The 12,029-nt window shown below is 36.8% G+C and overlaps 1 protein-coding gene across 11 annotated transcripts in view; it reads right to left on the bottom strand.

Moving 5' to 3' along the window:
- Positions 1 to 12,029, bottom strand: part of CPEB2 (cytoplasmic polyadenylation element binding protein 2) — a 76,982-nt gene that overhangs the window by 52,311 nt on the left and 12,642 nt on the right. For 2 of the 11 annotated variants that reach the window (XM_015571827.1, XM_015571829.1), the window contains exons 2-4: positions 11,692 to 11,699; positions 9,798 to 10,088; positions 8,926 to 9,015 (exon numbers count right to left, since the gene is read on the bottom strand). In XM_015571827.1, the coding sequence (XP_015427313.1) occupies positions 8,926 to 9,015; positions 9,798 to 10,028 (321 nt within the window). In that variant the 5' untranslated portion in view covers positions 10,029 to 10,088; positions 11,692 to 11,699. Of the gene's footprint in view, positions 1 to 436; positions 557 to 8,925; positions 9,016 to 9,797; positions 10,089 to 11,691; positions 11,700 to 12,029 lie in introns of those variants that run through there. The other 9 variants (XM_015571828.1, XM_006775822.2, XM_015571830.1 and 6 more) reach the window with 6 other exon arrangements.

The following is a 12,029-nucleotide window of genomic DNA, read 5'->3' as shown; positions in this document are numbered from 1 at the left end:
TATATCATCTCTAACCTCCCCCAATTTGTGTGTGTGTGTGTGTGTGTGTACATGAGCTTGTGCAAGCATATGAATATGTGGGAGAGGCAGGGCAGGCGATTTTTGACTCTTAAATCTGGGTCCATGAGCTTCAGGAAGGATCATGGCATATCTGTATGTGCATGTACACACCCCTTTTTTCTGAAAAAAGGTTTATGTGTTTCATTGGTTTTCCAAAGGCGTCTACAATCCAGAAGATTCAGAACCAGTCTTTTAGAAAGCTGAAGAAAAACATAGGAAGCTTTCCTGAGAATATGTTGATTTATTTACTCTACCTCGACATTTAAATTAGGGTTGTGAGCTTTATAAAGCTAGAGGACTGGAATCAGTATTGCAGATTAAACAAATTGCTGTCAAGGAACTTAAGAGTAACACTAATGTTGAAAAGGTTACTTACTAAAACAGAGGCTCTTATTCCAACTTTATTAGTGATGAACTATAACTTAACCCCTTATTTTTAGTTGGATTCCTCAGGTAGAACACACCCATCAGTAAGAGGAGTTCACTAAACAGTGACCTTGATTGGCGAGGGAGGCACAGAGAATTACTGAACTGTTACAGCAGTTCTCAAACTTGAGCATGCTTCAGAATCATCTGGATTGACTCCTGGGACCCATCCAGAGAGTGTGATTCAATAGGTTGCGAGTGGCCCCTGGTGATACTGAGGCTATAGACCTAGTAACCATACTTTAAGAAGCATTGAGCTTCTTGATCTTAAATTACTAAATAAATCTCTTCAGGCTCCGTTCCACCTTCTAGAAAAGAAAATAACCATGTCAGACAAGATGATGCCTAAAATCATCTTTTAAAATAATAAAAGTAACAGAAAAGCAAGACCATCTATATATATAAAAGCCTAAGTGACTGAATGACCAGTCAACCGGTCGCTATGACGTGCAATGACCACCATGGGACAGGCACTCAATGCACAGGATCAGGCTCCCTCCTGTCTAGATTGGGCCTGTGGGGATTGGGCCAAAACCAGCTATCCAACATCCCCCAAGGGGTGCTGGATTGTGAGAGGGCACAGACCAGGTTGAGGGACCCCGAATCCGTGCACCGGGCCTCTAGTAATAAATAAAACTGGAACAGAGAAGAGCACAGCCCTTCAGCAAATATAATTTTAGTAATTTATGCAAATATTTTCATTTTCTATGCTTCCACTATACCAGCCATGGGCAAACTACAGCCTGCAGGCCGGATCCAGCCCATTTGAAATGAATAAAACTAAAAAAAAAAAAAAGACCGTACCCTTTTATGTAATGATGTTTACTTTGAATTTATATTAGTTCACACAAACACTCCATCCATGCTTTTGTTCCGGCCCTCCGGTCCAGTTTAAGAACCCACTGTGGCCCTTGAGTCATAAAGTTTGCCACCCCTGCACTATACTTTGCTCATAACTAAAAATTGTCCTACCTTTCCCACTAACTTCAAAGTTAATCAGGGAGAGAGACCTTTTAATTATGGAATACAGCTAGCTCTCAAATGTTTGTTGAATACCACTTTTTCTTTACCATAAAAACTTAGTAAAATTGTTTAAGGTGAGGTCTGTGAGGACAAAGACTGAATTTTGATATGGAAATTGCATGAAACTAAATATAAAGCCTCTCAGAATCCTCCCCAGAAGAGGTACTCAAATGTTAATTAACTAAACTGAGACAAGCATCAGATTTGAATGTGGCCTGCTGTCAACTTGAATTTCTGACCACACAAAGGAAGATTATATGCTAATATATTCAAAGTTTTCAGATGTATTTAAAATAGATTTAAAAATATAATCTGTCATGATAAAAACTTTGTATACGTGAAAAAAACCTCAGAAGGTATGCTATATCATATAGGTTTTAAGATACAGTAAATTATAAATTCTTTATATTCTTTTTACCTTAAATTCTCACAAGTAAATTATTATATAGTTCAGGGCTATCTTCTCAGGGTGATTTTTTTTTTAACAGAATCAGACTATGTCTCATCTTTAGTTAACCTATGAACTTAATGGTGACTATTAACACCACCTAAATGGTATTTCCCACACAATCTTTTTTTGTGGCCACCTTCTAACTCCATTTCAAGGACTGTGATCCTCTCTTGCTTTAGAGCACAGTAAAATTTATGAGATACTTCTAAATATTTTTAATATTTTTTTTATTAATTTCAGAGAGGAAGGTAGAGGGAGAGAGAGATAGAAACATTAATGATGAGAGGGAATCATTGATTGGCTGCCTCCTACACACCCGCTACTGGGGATGGAGCCTGCAACCTGGGCATATGCCCTTGACTGAAATCGAACCTGGGACCCTTCAGTCCGCAGGCCAACACTCTATCCACTGAGCCAAACCGGCTAGGGTGAAATAATTCTATATACACTGTCAGTGCCATGTGCAATATTTAGGGTCTGAAGGGGAAAGATATAGGCAAGCTATTCATAAGTATCAGTGTCTACTATACAATCAACTCTGACAAATATTATACAAAAATGTGATATGTATTATTAATAGCTTTAGCTTTAATGCTTATATATCCAACTGAAACAGTGAGATGCCTACTTATAAGGTCTCTTATTTTCCTTCCCAGACAAGTCTTTCATCACAAAACAAAGTCCTACTTTAGAAAAAAACAAACAAACAAAAACCTGGCAAAACTATTTAAAAAGGATTAGCTTAATTAGCTTAGTTTACTTTTGTTACTCATCAGCTGCTTCCCACGTGATTTTTAAAACACCAAACACAAAATAGCCCTGAGCAGGCAAAGAGCTCATGACATCCCATGTTATTTAGATTTACATGTTCAAAAGTACAGACAATTTTATTAAATAGAATGAGGGAATCAAAATATGACTTCTGAAAAAAACAAAAGGCAGAAACAAGTCTGATTATAAAACAAACATTATGCATCCTTATAAACTACAAATATAAGAAAAATTTGTGATTACACAAACTGCCATTGGTTTAAAAAACTAAATTGCACCCTGACCGGTTTGGCTCAGTGGATAGAGCGTCAGCCTGCAGACTCAAGGGTCCCAGGTTCAATTCCGGTCAAGGGCATGTACCTTGGTTGCGGGCACATCCCCAGTAGGGAGTGTACAGGAAGCAGCTGAATCAATGTTTCTCTCTCATCGATGTTTCTAACTCTCTTTTCCTCTCCTTCTCCCTTCCTCTCTGTAAAAACATCAATAAAATATACTTAAAAAACAAAAACTAAATTGCAATCCTGAAACCATTTTAAAGTAACCATGAATATGTCAATGCTGATTAGCATAACTAGAAAATCATAGCAATGTAACTAACATTTATGACGACATGACTAATTGAAAATGGCCAAGATATTTAACATAAGCAGGAATCTCTATAAGGAAAGTTTACTCCTATCTATTTTAAATATGAAAACTATATGGTCAAGAATCAACTGGGCTTTCAGAAAATTAGAAGTCTATGCTCTGCCGCTCTGCCTTACTACGGAGATTACAGAATCCCACAACAGGCAAAAATTAGAATGCATTGGTGGGAAAAACCAATAGTATTTTATACTCTAATATTTTATTGTTTTTTGTAAACCAAGACACATTTGTCACAAAGACTTAGAGGAGTGACAATAAAATCCTAAAAAAACTAAAAAACACAACATATCTACAATCTTAAAAGGATGGCCTGTGAAAAAATTATTAACACTGAAAAATAACGAAGAAAGTCAATGATATTACAGCTAGTTGCCCTGCGCAATCTGTGTGCCAGTAGGTCACTACCGCCCTCCTGTAGCTCTCTGCCCACTGCCCCATCCTCCTGTAGGTCCCCCTGCCCCTCTTCCCCCTCCCCACCCCTTCATAGCTTGCTGCCCTGCCCCCTCCTATAGCTCTCCACAGCTGGCTTGTACCTCGCTGGCCCACCCTCCTGCTGACCCATGATCTGGTCCTGATGCACTTGGTCCTTACTCCTCAGGGGTAATGGCTAATTAGCATATTCCTCTCTTATTATATAGGACTAGTACAAGAGGAATTTCAACTGAAAGGGAACTTTTATGGCATGTCACAGTTTTGCTTTGACATATTCAAAACCCTGTGCTATTTCAAGTTAAGGAAGTGGTCAAGTAGAACCTTTCCCGCTTGACAATGAAGTATGCTTCCAAAGAAAAAGAGAATGGGTTATAGAAAAAAACCTATATCCTCATTTTTAAAGATATACCAGATGCTTGAGCATGTGTTCTTCCATACAAGTAGAAAAATCAGCTTTTAAAAACTGTATTTTTTAGCTTAGTTCTCCAGTTTTAAAATAAAATAGCAAAGTTGTGCTAATATTTTCCTCAATTTTAATACTGATTATCCACTCCTCATCACACACTGTTATTGCACGGTATTAGTAGTTTATGCTCTGCCACTCTGCCTTACTACACAACCCAGCACTCTCATATTCTGTTAGTTGTTCCAAACAGATACCCCCTCTCTTCATCCCACAGGACTTTCACGTTTCAATGGTCAAGAATATTATTACACTAGCACATACATAACGAACATTCATTTCTCAAACTCTCTCTTATTTTGATAATAAGAATGGTGTAACAGTGATTCTGATTTTTTTTTTAAAGACTCCAAATGGCCAAAGCCATTTTAGTACCTAAAAGGGTTAAAGAAAATGGAGAGGCAATAGAAAATATTGGTGTAAGAATATATCAAGTTGCTCTGGCTGGTTCTGCTCAGTGGATAGAGCATTGGCCTGCGGACTGAAGGGTCCTAGGTTCAATTCCGGTCAAGGGCACATGCCTGGGTTGCAGGCTCCATCTCCAGGAGGGGGTGTGCAGGAGGCAGCCAGTCAATGATTCTCTTCCATCATTGATGTTTTTATCTCCCCTCTCCCTTACTCTCTGAAATCAATAAAAGTATATATTTTTTAAAAAGAATATATAAAGTATAATTAAGGAACTGGACACAGGATAGAACACATAAAAAGAAAGTATCCATTTACCTATATTGTATGTGTAAGAGAGCCCGCTCTCTTTCATTTTCAATAGGTGTAAGGTTTGGTAACTACCAATGTCCCTAAAGCTCATCTAGTTTAACCACCACAATTTAAGAAATACTTTATTAAATAAAAAATTGGACTTGGTCGAATACAGTACATTTTTTGTGTGTATAATGTGAATAAAGACTCTAAAGAATACATTTTTTCTGAAAGAGATGCCCACATTATCATTATAAGCTAAATTTTAAAGATTGGTGAAAAATACCTTCAATTACTCAAGGTGGTTCATGTGACATGCTCAAAAGCTGCAGGGAGAACTTCCATAAGAACAAAAATCTAGAGTTGAATATATTGATAATCGCTCAGCTAGAGGACATGGCAACACACATCTTATAGGCTTCATGGGCTATATTACAGTTTTAAAGGCCTGACGTTGTTTTGTTTACAGAGAACTGATGGGCCATATAAAAACTTGTAATAACCTCAGCTACTAGTATATTTACTCTTTGATTTAAAATATTCAAGTGTTAATGAATAAACATATTGCCACCTTAATATCTAAAGGAAATTCAAACTCATACACCTTAACAAAAGAAAGATATAAACAACCCAATCAAAAAAATGGGCAATGGACCTGAATAGATACTTTTTGAAAGAGGACATAAGGAAGGCCAAGAGACATATGAAAACATGCTCAAAGTCACTAATCATCCGAGAGATGCAAATCAAAATGACAATGCAGTACCATCTCACACCTGTCGGAATGGCTATCATCAACAAATCAACAAATGACAAGTGCTGGCGAGGATGCGGAAAAAAAGGAACCCTCCTGCACTGCTGGTGGAATGCAGACTGGTGCAGCCACTGTGAACAGTATGGAGTTTCCTCAAAAAGTTAAAAATGGAACTTCCATTTGACCCAGTAATTCCACTTTTAGGAATGTATCCAAAGAGAACAGAAACACCAAACAGAAAGGATATATGCACCCCTATGTTCATAGCAGCACAATTTACAAGAGCTAAGATTTGGAAACAGCCTAACTGCGTAGGGGAGGAGAGGGGTAAGGGGTAGAGATCAACCAAAGGACTTGTATGCATGCACATGCATATAAGTATAACCAATGGACACAGACACCAGGGTGGTGAGGGCATGAGTGGGGGAGTGGGGGAGTAATAGGGGGGATAAGGAAACATATGTAATACCTTAATCAATAAAGAAAAAAATAAAGGAAATATTAAGGTAATTTAGAATTCACACTTTTGAATATGATTTCTTGCAAGGGTAACTAGGTAAAAGAGTTTTTTTAAAAAAGTAATTCTTAGCCTTAACATTTTAACAGAAATATATACTATTCATTTTAAAGTCAGAAATATGCAGAAGAATATATATTTGTTTTTTAAAAGTTTTTAATTTGAACCTTTTCCATAAAAATTGATTATTTAAAATAAGGTCATACCAACCCGAAAAATTTTACATACATCTGAAATAAAATCAACCTACAAAACTATTTCTTTCCCATTTACTGAATTCAATTATAAGTAAGGCCTGAAGTAATAACAATTAAGACTTCAATTCTAGAATTTAGTATTTTTTAGGCCTAATCAATTTGATACTAAAGGAAATAAAAACTTAAATGTTTTAAAATAATGTATTTTTTAACTAAAATTTTAGTATTGAAATGTTGTAGATGATGCAAAAAGATTAGAGATGAAAATAATCTCTCCAGATATTTCAGTACTTAAGTATTTTCTATAATTTTAACTTTGCCAAATAGTGAGGAACTACACCACAGTTTAAGATGCCAATTGTAGTTTGTAGCTGCTGCTATATTTTTAAGAATCTCAACTTCAAATACCTCAACCTTTTATGGTAGAAACACAGAACAGATTTTGTATAAGTACCCTCGGGGTACTAAAAGGTGACAACAACTTTGAAAAGTTATACACTACACTCCTATGGCTTGGGACCAATACCCTTGCCTTCAACTCCAATAAACCAAGGCCCTTGGATTCTAAAAATGAGGGGGAGGGATGGGTAGCAGGGTCCACGGAGGAGGGAGAAAAAAAAATGGCCAAAAGAGACCAGAGGATGTGTAAGAACTAAAAAGGTCTTACATGACCTACTTCAAGGTCCTCTCATGATAATGACCCAAATAGGTGAAGGCCCATAAACTGCGGTATAATGTCATGAAGATTGTGAAAGGCAGAGGAAGATGACTCAGGTTTCAAACCTCCTTCTAGTTTAGTTCATTTCTCACTATCTCTTTGTTTTCATTGCTGTTTCAACTTATAACATCACACCTCTTGGTAAAGAGTCCACAGGGAATGCCAATATCTCAGCACTTTACAACAACAAAAAATCTTTAATTACCAAAATGAATTTACCTAAAACCCTAGGTTATAAAATAGGTAAGAGCAGAGTGGCTTTGATTGTGTTCTACCTGGGAGGGCTAGAGGCCCTTGCACTGGGGCAGCCCCAGGGGCACCTCTGCAGAGTCCAATTTGCAAATTTGCCTTTCCTTATCACCTCTGCTCTCTAGCATCCCAACAACTGACACCATCTCAATAACCTATTTTCTCAACCTATGGTCCCCCCACCAACCCATAGATCCTTTGCATAGCAGCTAATTTCTCTTCCTTCTCTGGAGAGACATATCCCTCTCTTATGTGTATCCTATTATCTTGGAATATTTTTTGTCTCTTCTGCACTAAAAATGTGTATCTTGCCACCTTCAAAATAATTATCATTATTTTCCTCTTCTAACACACCATTTCCTAGGCATTATATATTCAATACAAACAACATAAAAACCCTATCATAAAAATGACACTGATATGGCCTAAAGAAACCAAGGTGAAAAGGACAGTAGAAATAGATGGGTAGCTAACTTACATTAACAAGATAATAAGTTACATATTACATGAGATAGCTACTTATTTCTAAGTGAAGATCCTGTCAGGACTACTTTGGTAAATAGGTAGAACCTATCTAAAACAAGTGCTAATGCCTGATTATTAAAGTTACTGTTAACCCTCCAGGTTAGAATGCAAGATAAACGCATATTATTAATTTGTTTACACAGTCCTTACTTATAAAATAATCCCATATTGATAAATTAACTAAGGAAGAGCCTTAGCTAAGGATAATAGCTCCATAATTTCAACTCTGCTCAAACTTGGGTTCTGTAGAAAAGAACCCCCATACATAGGGCTGAGTTTTCTATGTACCCTGTTAATAATTCTCATCACCCAGTGCCCAGTATGCATTCAAATTTAATCTGCAGGAAGAGAGATAACCTTTTGTATAAGGGCTTGACAGTAATTTGATTAAGATTGCCTCCCAGTTTTCTGGCTCACGGTTTTTCCTAGAGTAACCGATTATTTGGAAGAAGATAATATATAAGAGCAGTAACAAAATTTAGAAAAAAATATTGTATCAAAGTTTTTTACCAAGTTGAAAAAGCTAAACTAAGATACGGCTTTTTAAGAAAGTTTATCAAGACGAACATAGCAGGGTTTATGAAAAATGTTACTAAAAATTATGTAAAACATTGATGAAATTGTTAAGTTGGAGATTGAGTAAAAACAAGATTTTGTATCTAATTGCAAATAATTCTGAAAGGAGATAAAATATCTGTTCCATTTGACTGATGTTTAAAGCCAGGTGCTCTTGGGTATATAATTCCTTTTTTCAAAAAGTAATTTATTATGTTTTGGAAATATTAAATGATTATGAATTACATTTAAATATAAAAATGAAGCATTTTATATTAAATAGTTTAAGTCAAGTGACCCTTTAAAAATAAATTGCTTTAAGGCTCTCTGACATATGCTTAAATAGATACTGAAAGTAAGTAACAAATCCTCCTCCTTATATAAATACTACTAAAATCCTAGCCAAAGTCCTGAAAAATATACACTGTGCAGCCTACCTGGTCTATTCTGGATGTTCCGGCTGCAGTGCACCAACTATCTTGGAGTGAATCTGAGCCCCAAGCTGGCAACTGCAAACTAGATCTCACCTTCAACAGCATAGAAGTTTTCATCAGAAATATGCAGTTCTCTTTCCCATACCCACCCACATCAAAAAAAAAAAAAAAAAAAAGAAAAGAAAACAAAACCCAAAATTCTTTCTACCTTTATTCCTTTTTCTAAAGGTTTCAGGAAAACAAAACCACCAAAAAAACAACCTCATTTAAAAAAAAACCAACTACCTCATTTTAAATAGCCATAAGAGAGTTTCATTAACCTGCAATATCAGCAAAATACTAAAAGGCCTGAAAAACTGTCAATCATCATAACTATTAGGCCACATTTAGAAAAAAAGTCATTGAACCAGTGAAGACAAAATTTAATTCTATGTAAAAAGCCATATTATTTTGCCACAATCATAGCTGTACTGAGTATATTCTAATACACTACAGCCGATCATAGCCAAATCTATGCATGATTACGAACATTTTAGTTCAGCTGTATTGTAGGAAAAACTCATTTTGGTGGCCCATTAAAGATTAATAAATTAAGGCATTCTTAAGAAGTTGCCAATTAAAAGCTTCAATATGTATTTAAGAAGTGCAGCAGGTTTTTCTACATTTTTTGAAGATTATTTACTATTGTGTGCTTACAGATTTTTTATAGTGTCAATTTTCTTCATGTAGACATTTTATCCTTTGAGAATGAAATTATATATGCTTAAAAATGAGAACTTTCTCTTTTTGGATCCATTAATTTTACCATACTACTGCTACCACCACTCAATTTCCAATCCTGAAAGATTAACATTAGAAATAAGCCATTTACATACCATTCTTACCTGCAAGGGTAAGAGTGTATTACTATTGTTGTCTGTTCTGAACACATTATCTTCAATCCAAGATTTTGGCGTCAGTGATGGAGTAGAACGAGTAAATTTCGGTGGTGCTATGACATTACCAGAGAACGGTTTTTTCAGTGGCGATATCTGATTCATAGTTCCTGGAATCCCCATGTTTCCAGTTCTACGATGATCTCTGCCATGCATGGCTCCCCAGGACATACTTCCGGTGCCCCAGCCACTGCTCTGATGGTTGCTCCAAGGAGACTGTTTCAGGAGAGGCTGAGAAAAAAATATCTCTTTAAATTCCAGGCACTTAAAGAGCTTATTATCGAAATTCACATTTTAGACCTGAGCTAAGATTTTTAAAAAATAAAATATAGAATACACAGAATATATCCTTAGCTAGATAACAAAAAGTAATAGGCTTGAGATCGTGCTATAATATAGTATTAGCTTAATGTGAGGCAGTTTTCATCCTCTTGCCTACTATAAATTATACTGAACAAGCAGATATTTAATGACAATGACTAAAATGGAAGCATGTGGTTACTTTTTTTTCCCTTCAGAGAGAACCATATACTGTACATGAGATCTACATTTAAATTGAAATTAACTCTGAAGATCCTTAAAAATATACCCTACATTATGCTCTTAAAGCAACCACATTCCACTAGGCACACAACTAAAAGCATGATCTTTATTAATCAAAATATATCAACCATATGGGTGAAATATTTAGACTGGTTTTCCACAACAAGTTGCATCGCTGCAAAAGTGAGTAATAAGGTTGGTATTATTCTGTTGTACAAATTAATAAAGGCCTTTTGGGATAGGGACAAAATAGGAAGTATGTCCTTTTCTGTACTGTTTACTGTACTTCTAAGATCTTTTATTCCAGATTGAGTGTAGCTTCTTTTAAAATGTTTTTGTTTCTTTTCCCTTAATTATCCATGAACTGTTAAGCAATTATCTGATGTCGCCCATAGGTGGATCCACTGAGATATACAAAAATAAACAGCTATTTGACGATTCGGGTAAAGATCCTAGTAACACAAGTCTCCACTAACTTCATTTTAAAAAGTAAACTGTATTCCAAACTAGAATGTCATGTCATCAATGGATGGGAAATCCACCAAAAGCCTATTAACTGTAGGTTTTTTAAATGTTTTCATTGCTAGCAATCATATGGTCAGTAAACTTATACTCTAACAATTTTGTGCTAACTTATAGCCAAAGCAAGTATGAACCGTGGCTACTGTTAAGTCAATAAATACAGCACCCTTAAAATAAACCTGTTTTTTACAAGACAAAGGAACCAAACCTGATACATGGTACCTATTTTAAAAATCAATTTGAATGGGAATATAATGACGAATATATACCACAACAGTTTCACCCTCCACACAGTTCAAAAACACAGCCAAGTCCCCTTCGAGTGACCTAAATTCCATGTGACAGCAGTGCCACCGCTCACACCCGACTGACCGCCAGACCCACCTTTCGACAAAAAAACAAAAACAACACACACACACACACACACACACACACACACACACACACACACCAGCTTCGAGCTAAATATGAATCATGGCATATGGTCTTCCAATGTTCTACAATCTACATCATGTCTTCAAGAAATAAATTTTTAAAAAACCCCCACAAAACCCTACAATTTTCTGTGGCAAGTTTCCAGTTAAAAATTATGCAAATCATGAAAAAAGTGGAGCATTATTTCAAAATTCCCCATTTTCAATCTTCATAGACCACATTCTCCTTTCTCAGGGAGAAACCTGCGATTCAACAAAAAGCTGTTAACTGTTCCTCCGGTTCATTTAAGTAGACTGTTAACTGTCACTTTTGTTAAATTTAGACGGGTTTTCACCCTTCACACTGGCTCCTCGCTGGGCACTTGGGTCAAAGGGAAAAGTGAGAGGCGTCAGAAAGCCCTGGTTAAGGTCCCTCCATCAGGAACGGGCCTGGGGCGGCGGGATCCCCGCAGCAAAGGCTGACCGTCTCCGAGATGCACCGAACCGAGGCTCGGGCTCCGCTCGCCGGCCCATGGGCGCTCGGACCCTGTCCCCGGGACAAACCCGAACGCGGTCGAGAAGGCCCCGGATGAACGACCAACCCGCGGGTGAGTTCATAATTACAAGACCCACTCGAAATAGAAACGCCCGTCACCCGGGGCGAGCGGCTGGGTCCGCGGAGCCGTCCCGGGGC

Source organism: Myotis davidii, unplaced genomic scaffold (assembly GCF_000327345.1).
Source record: "Myotis davidii unplaced genomic scaffold, ASM32734v1 scaffold204, whole genome shotgun sequence".
NCBI classification, from domain to species: Eukaryota; Metazoa; Chordata; class Mammalia; order Chiroptera; family Vespertilionidae; genus Myotis; species Myotis davidii.
This window is presented reverse-complemented; position numbering and strand designations above follow the sequence as displayed.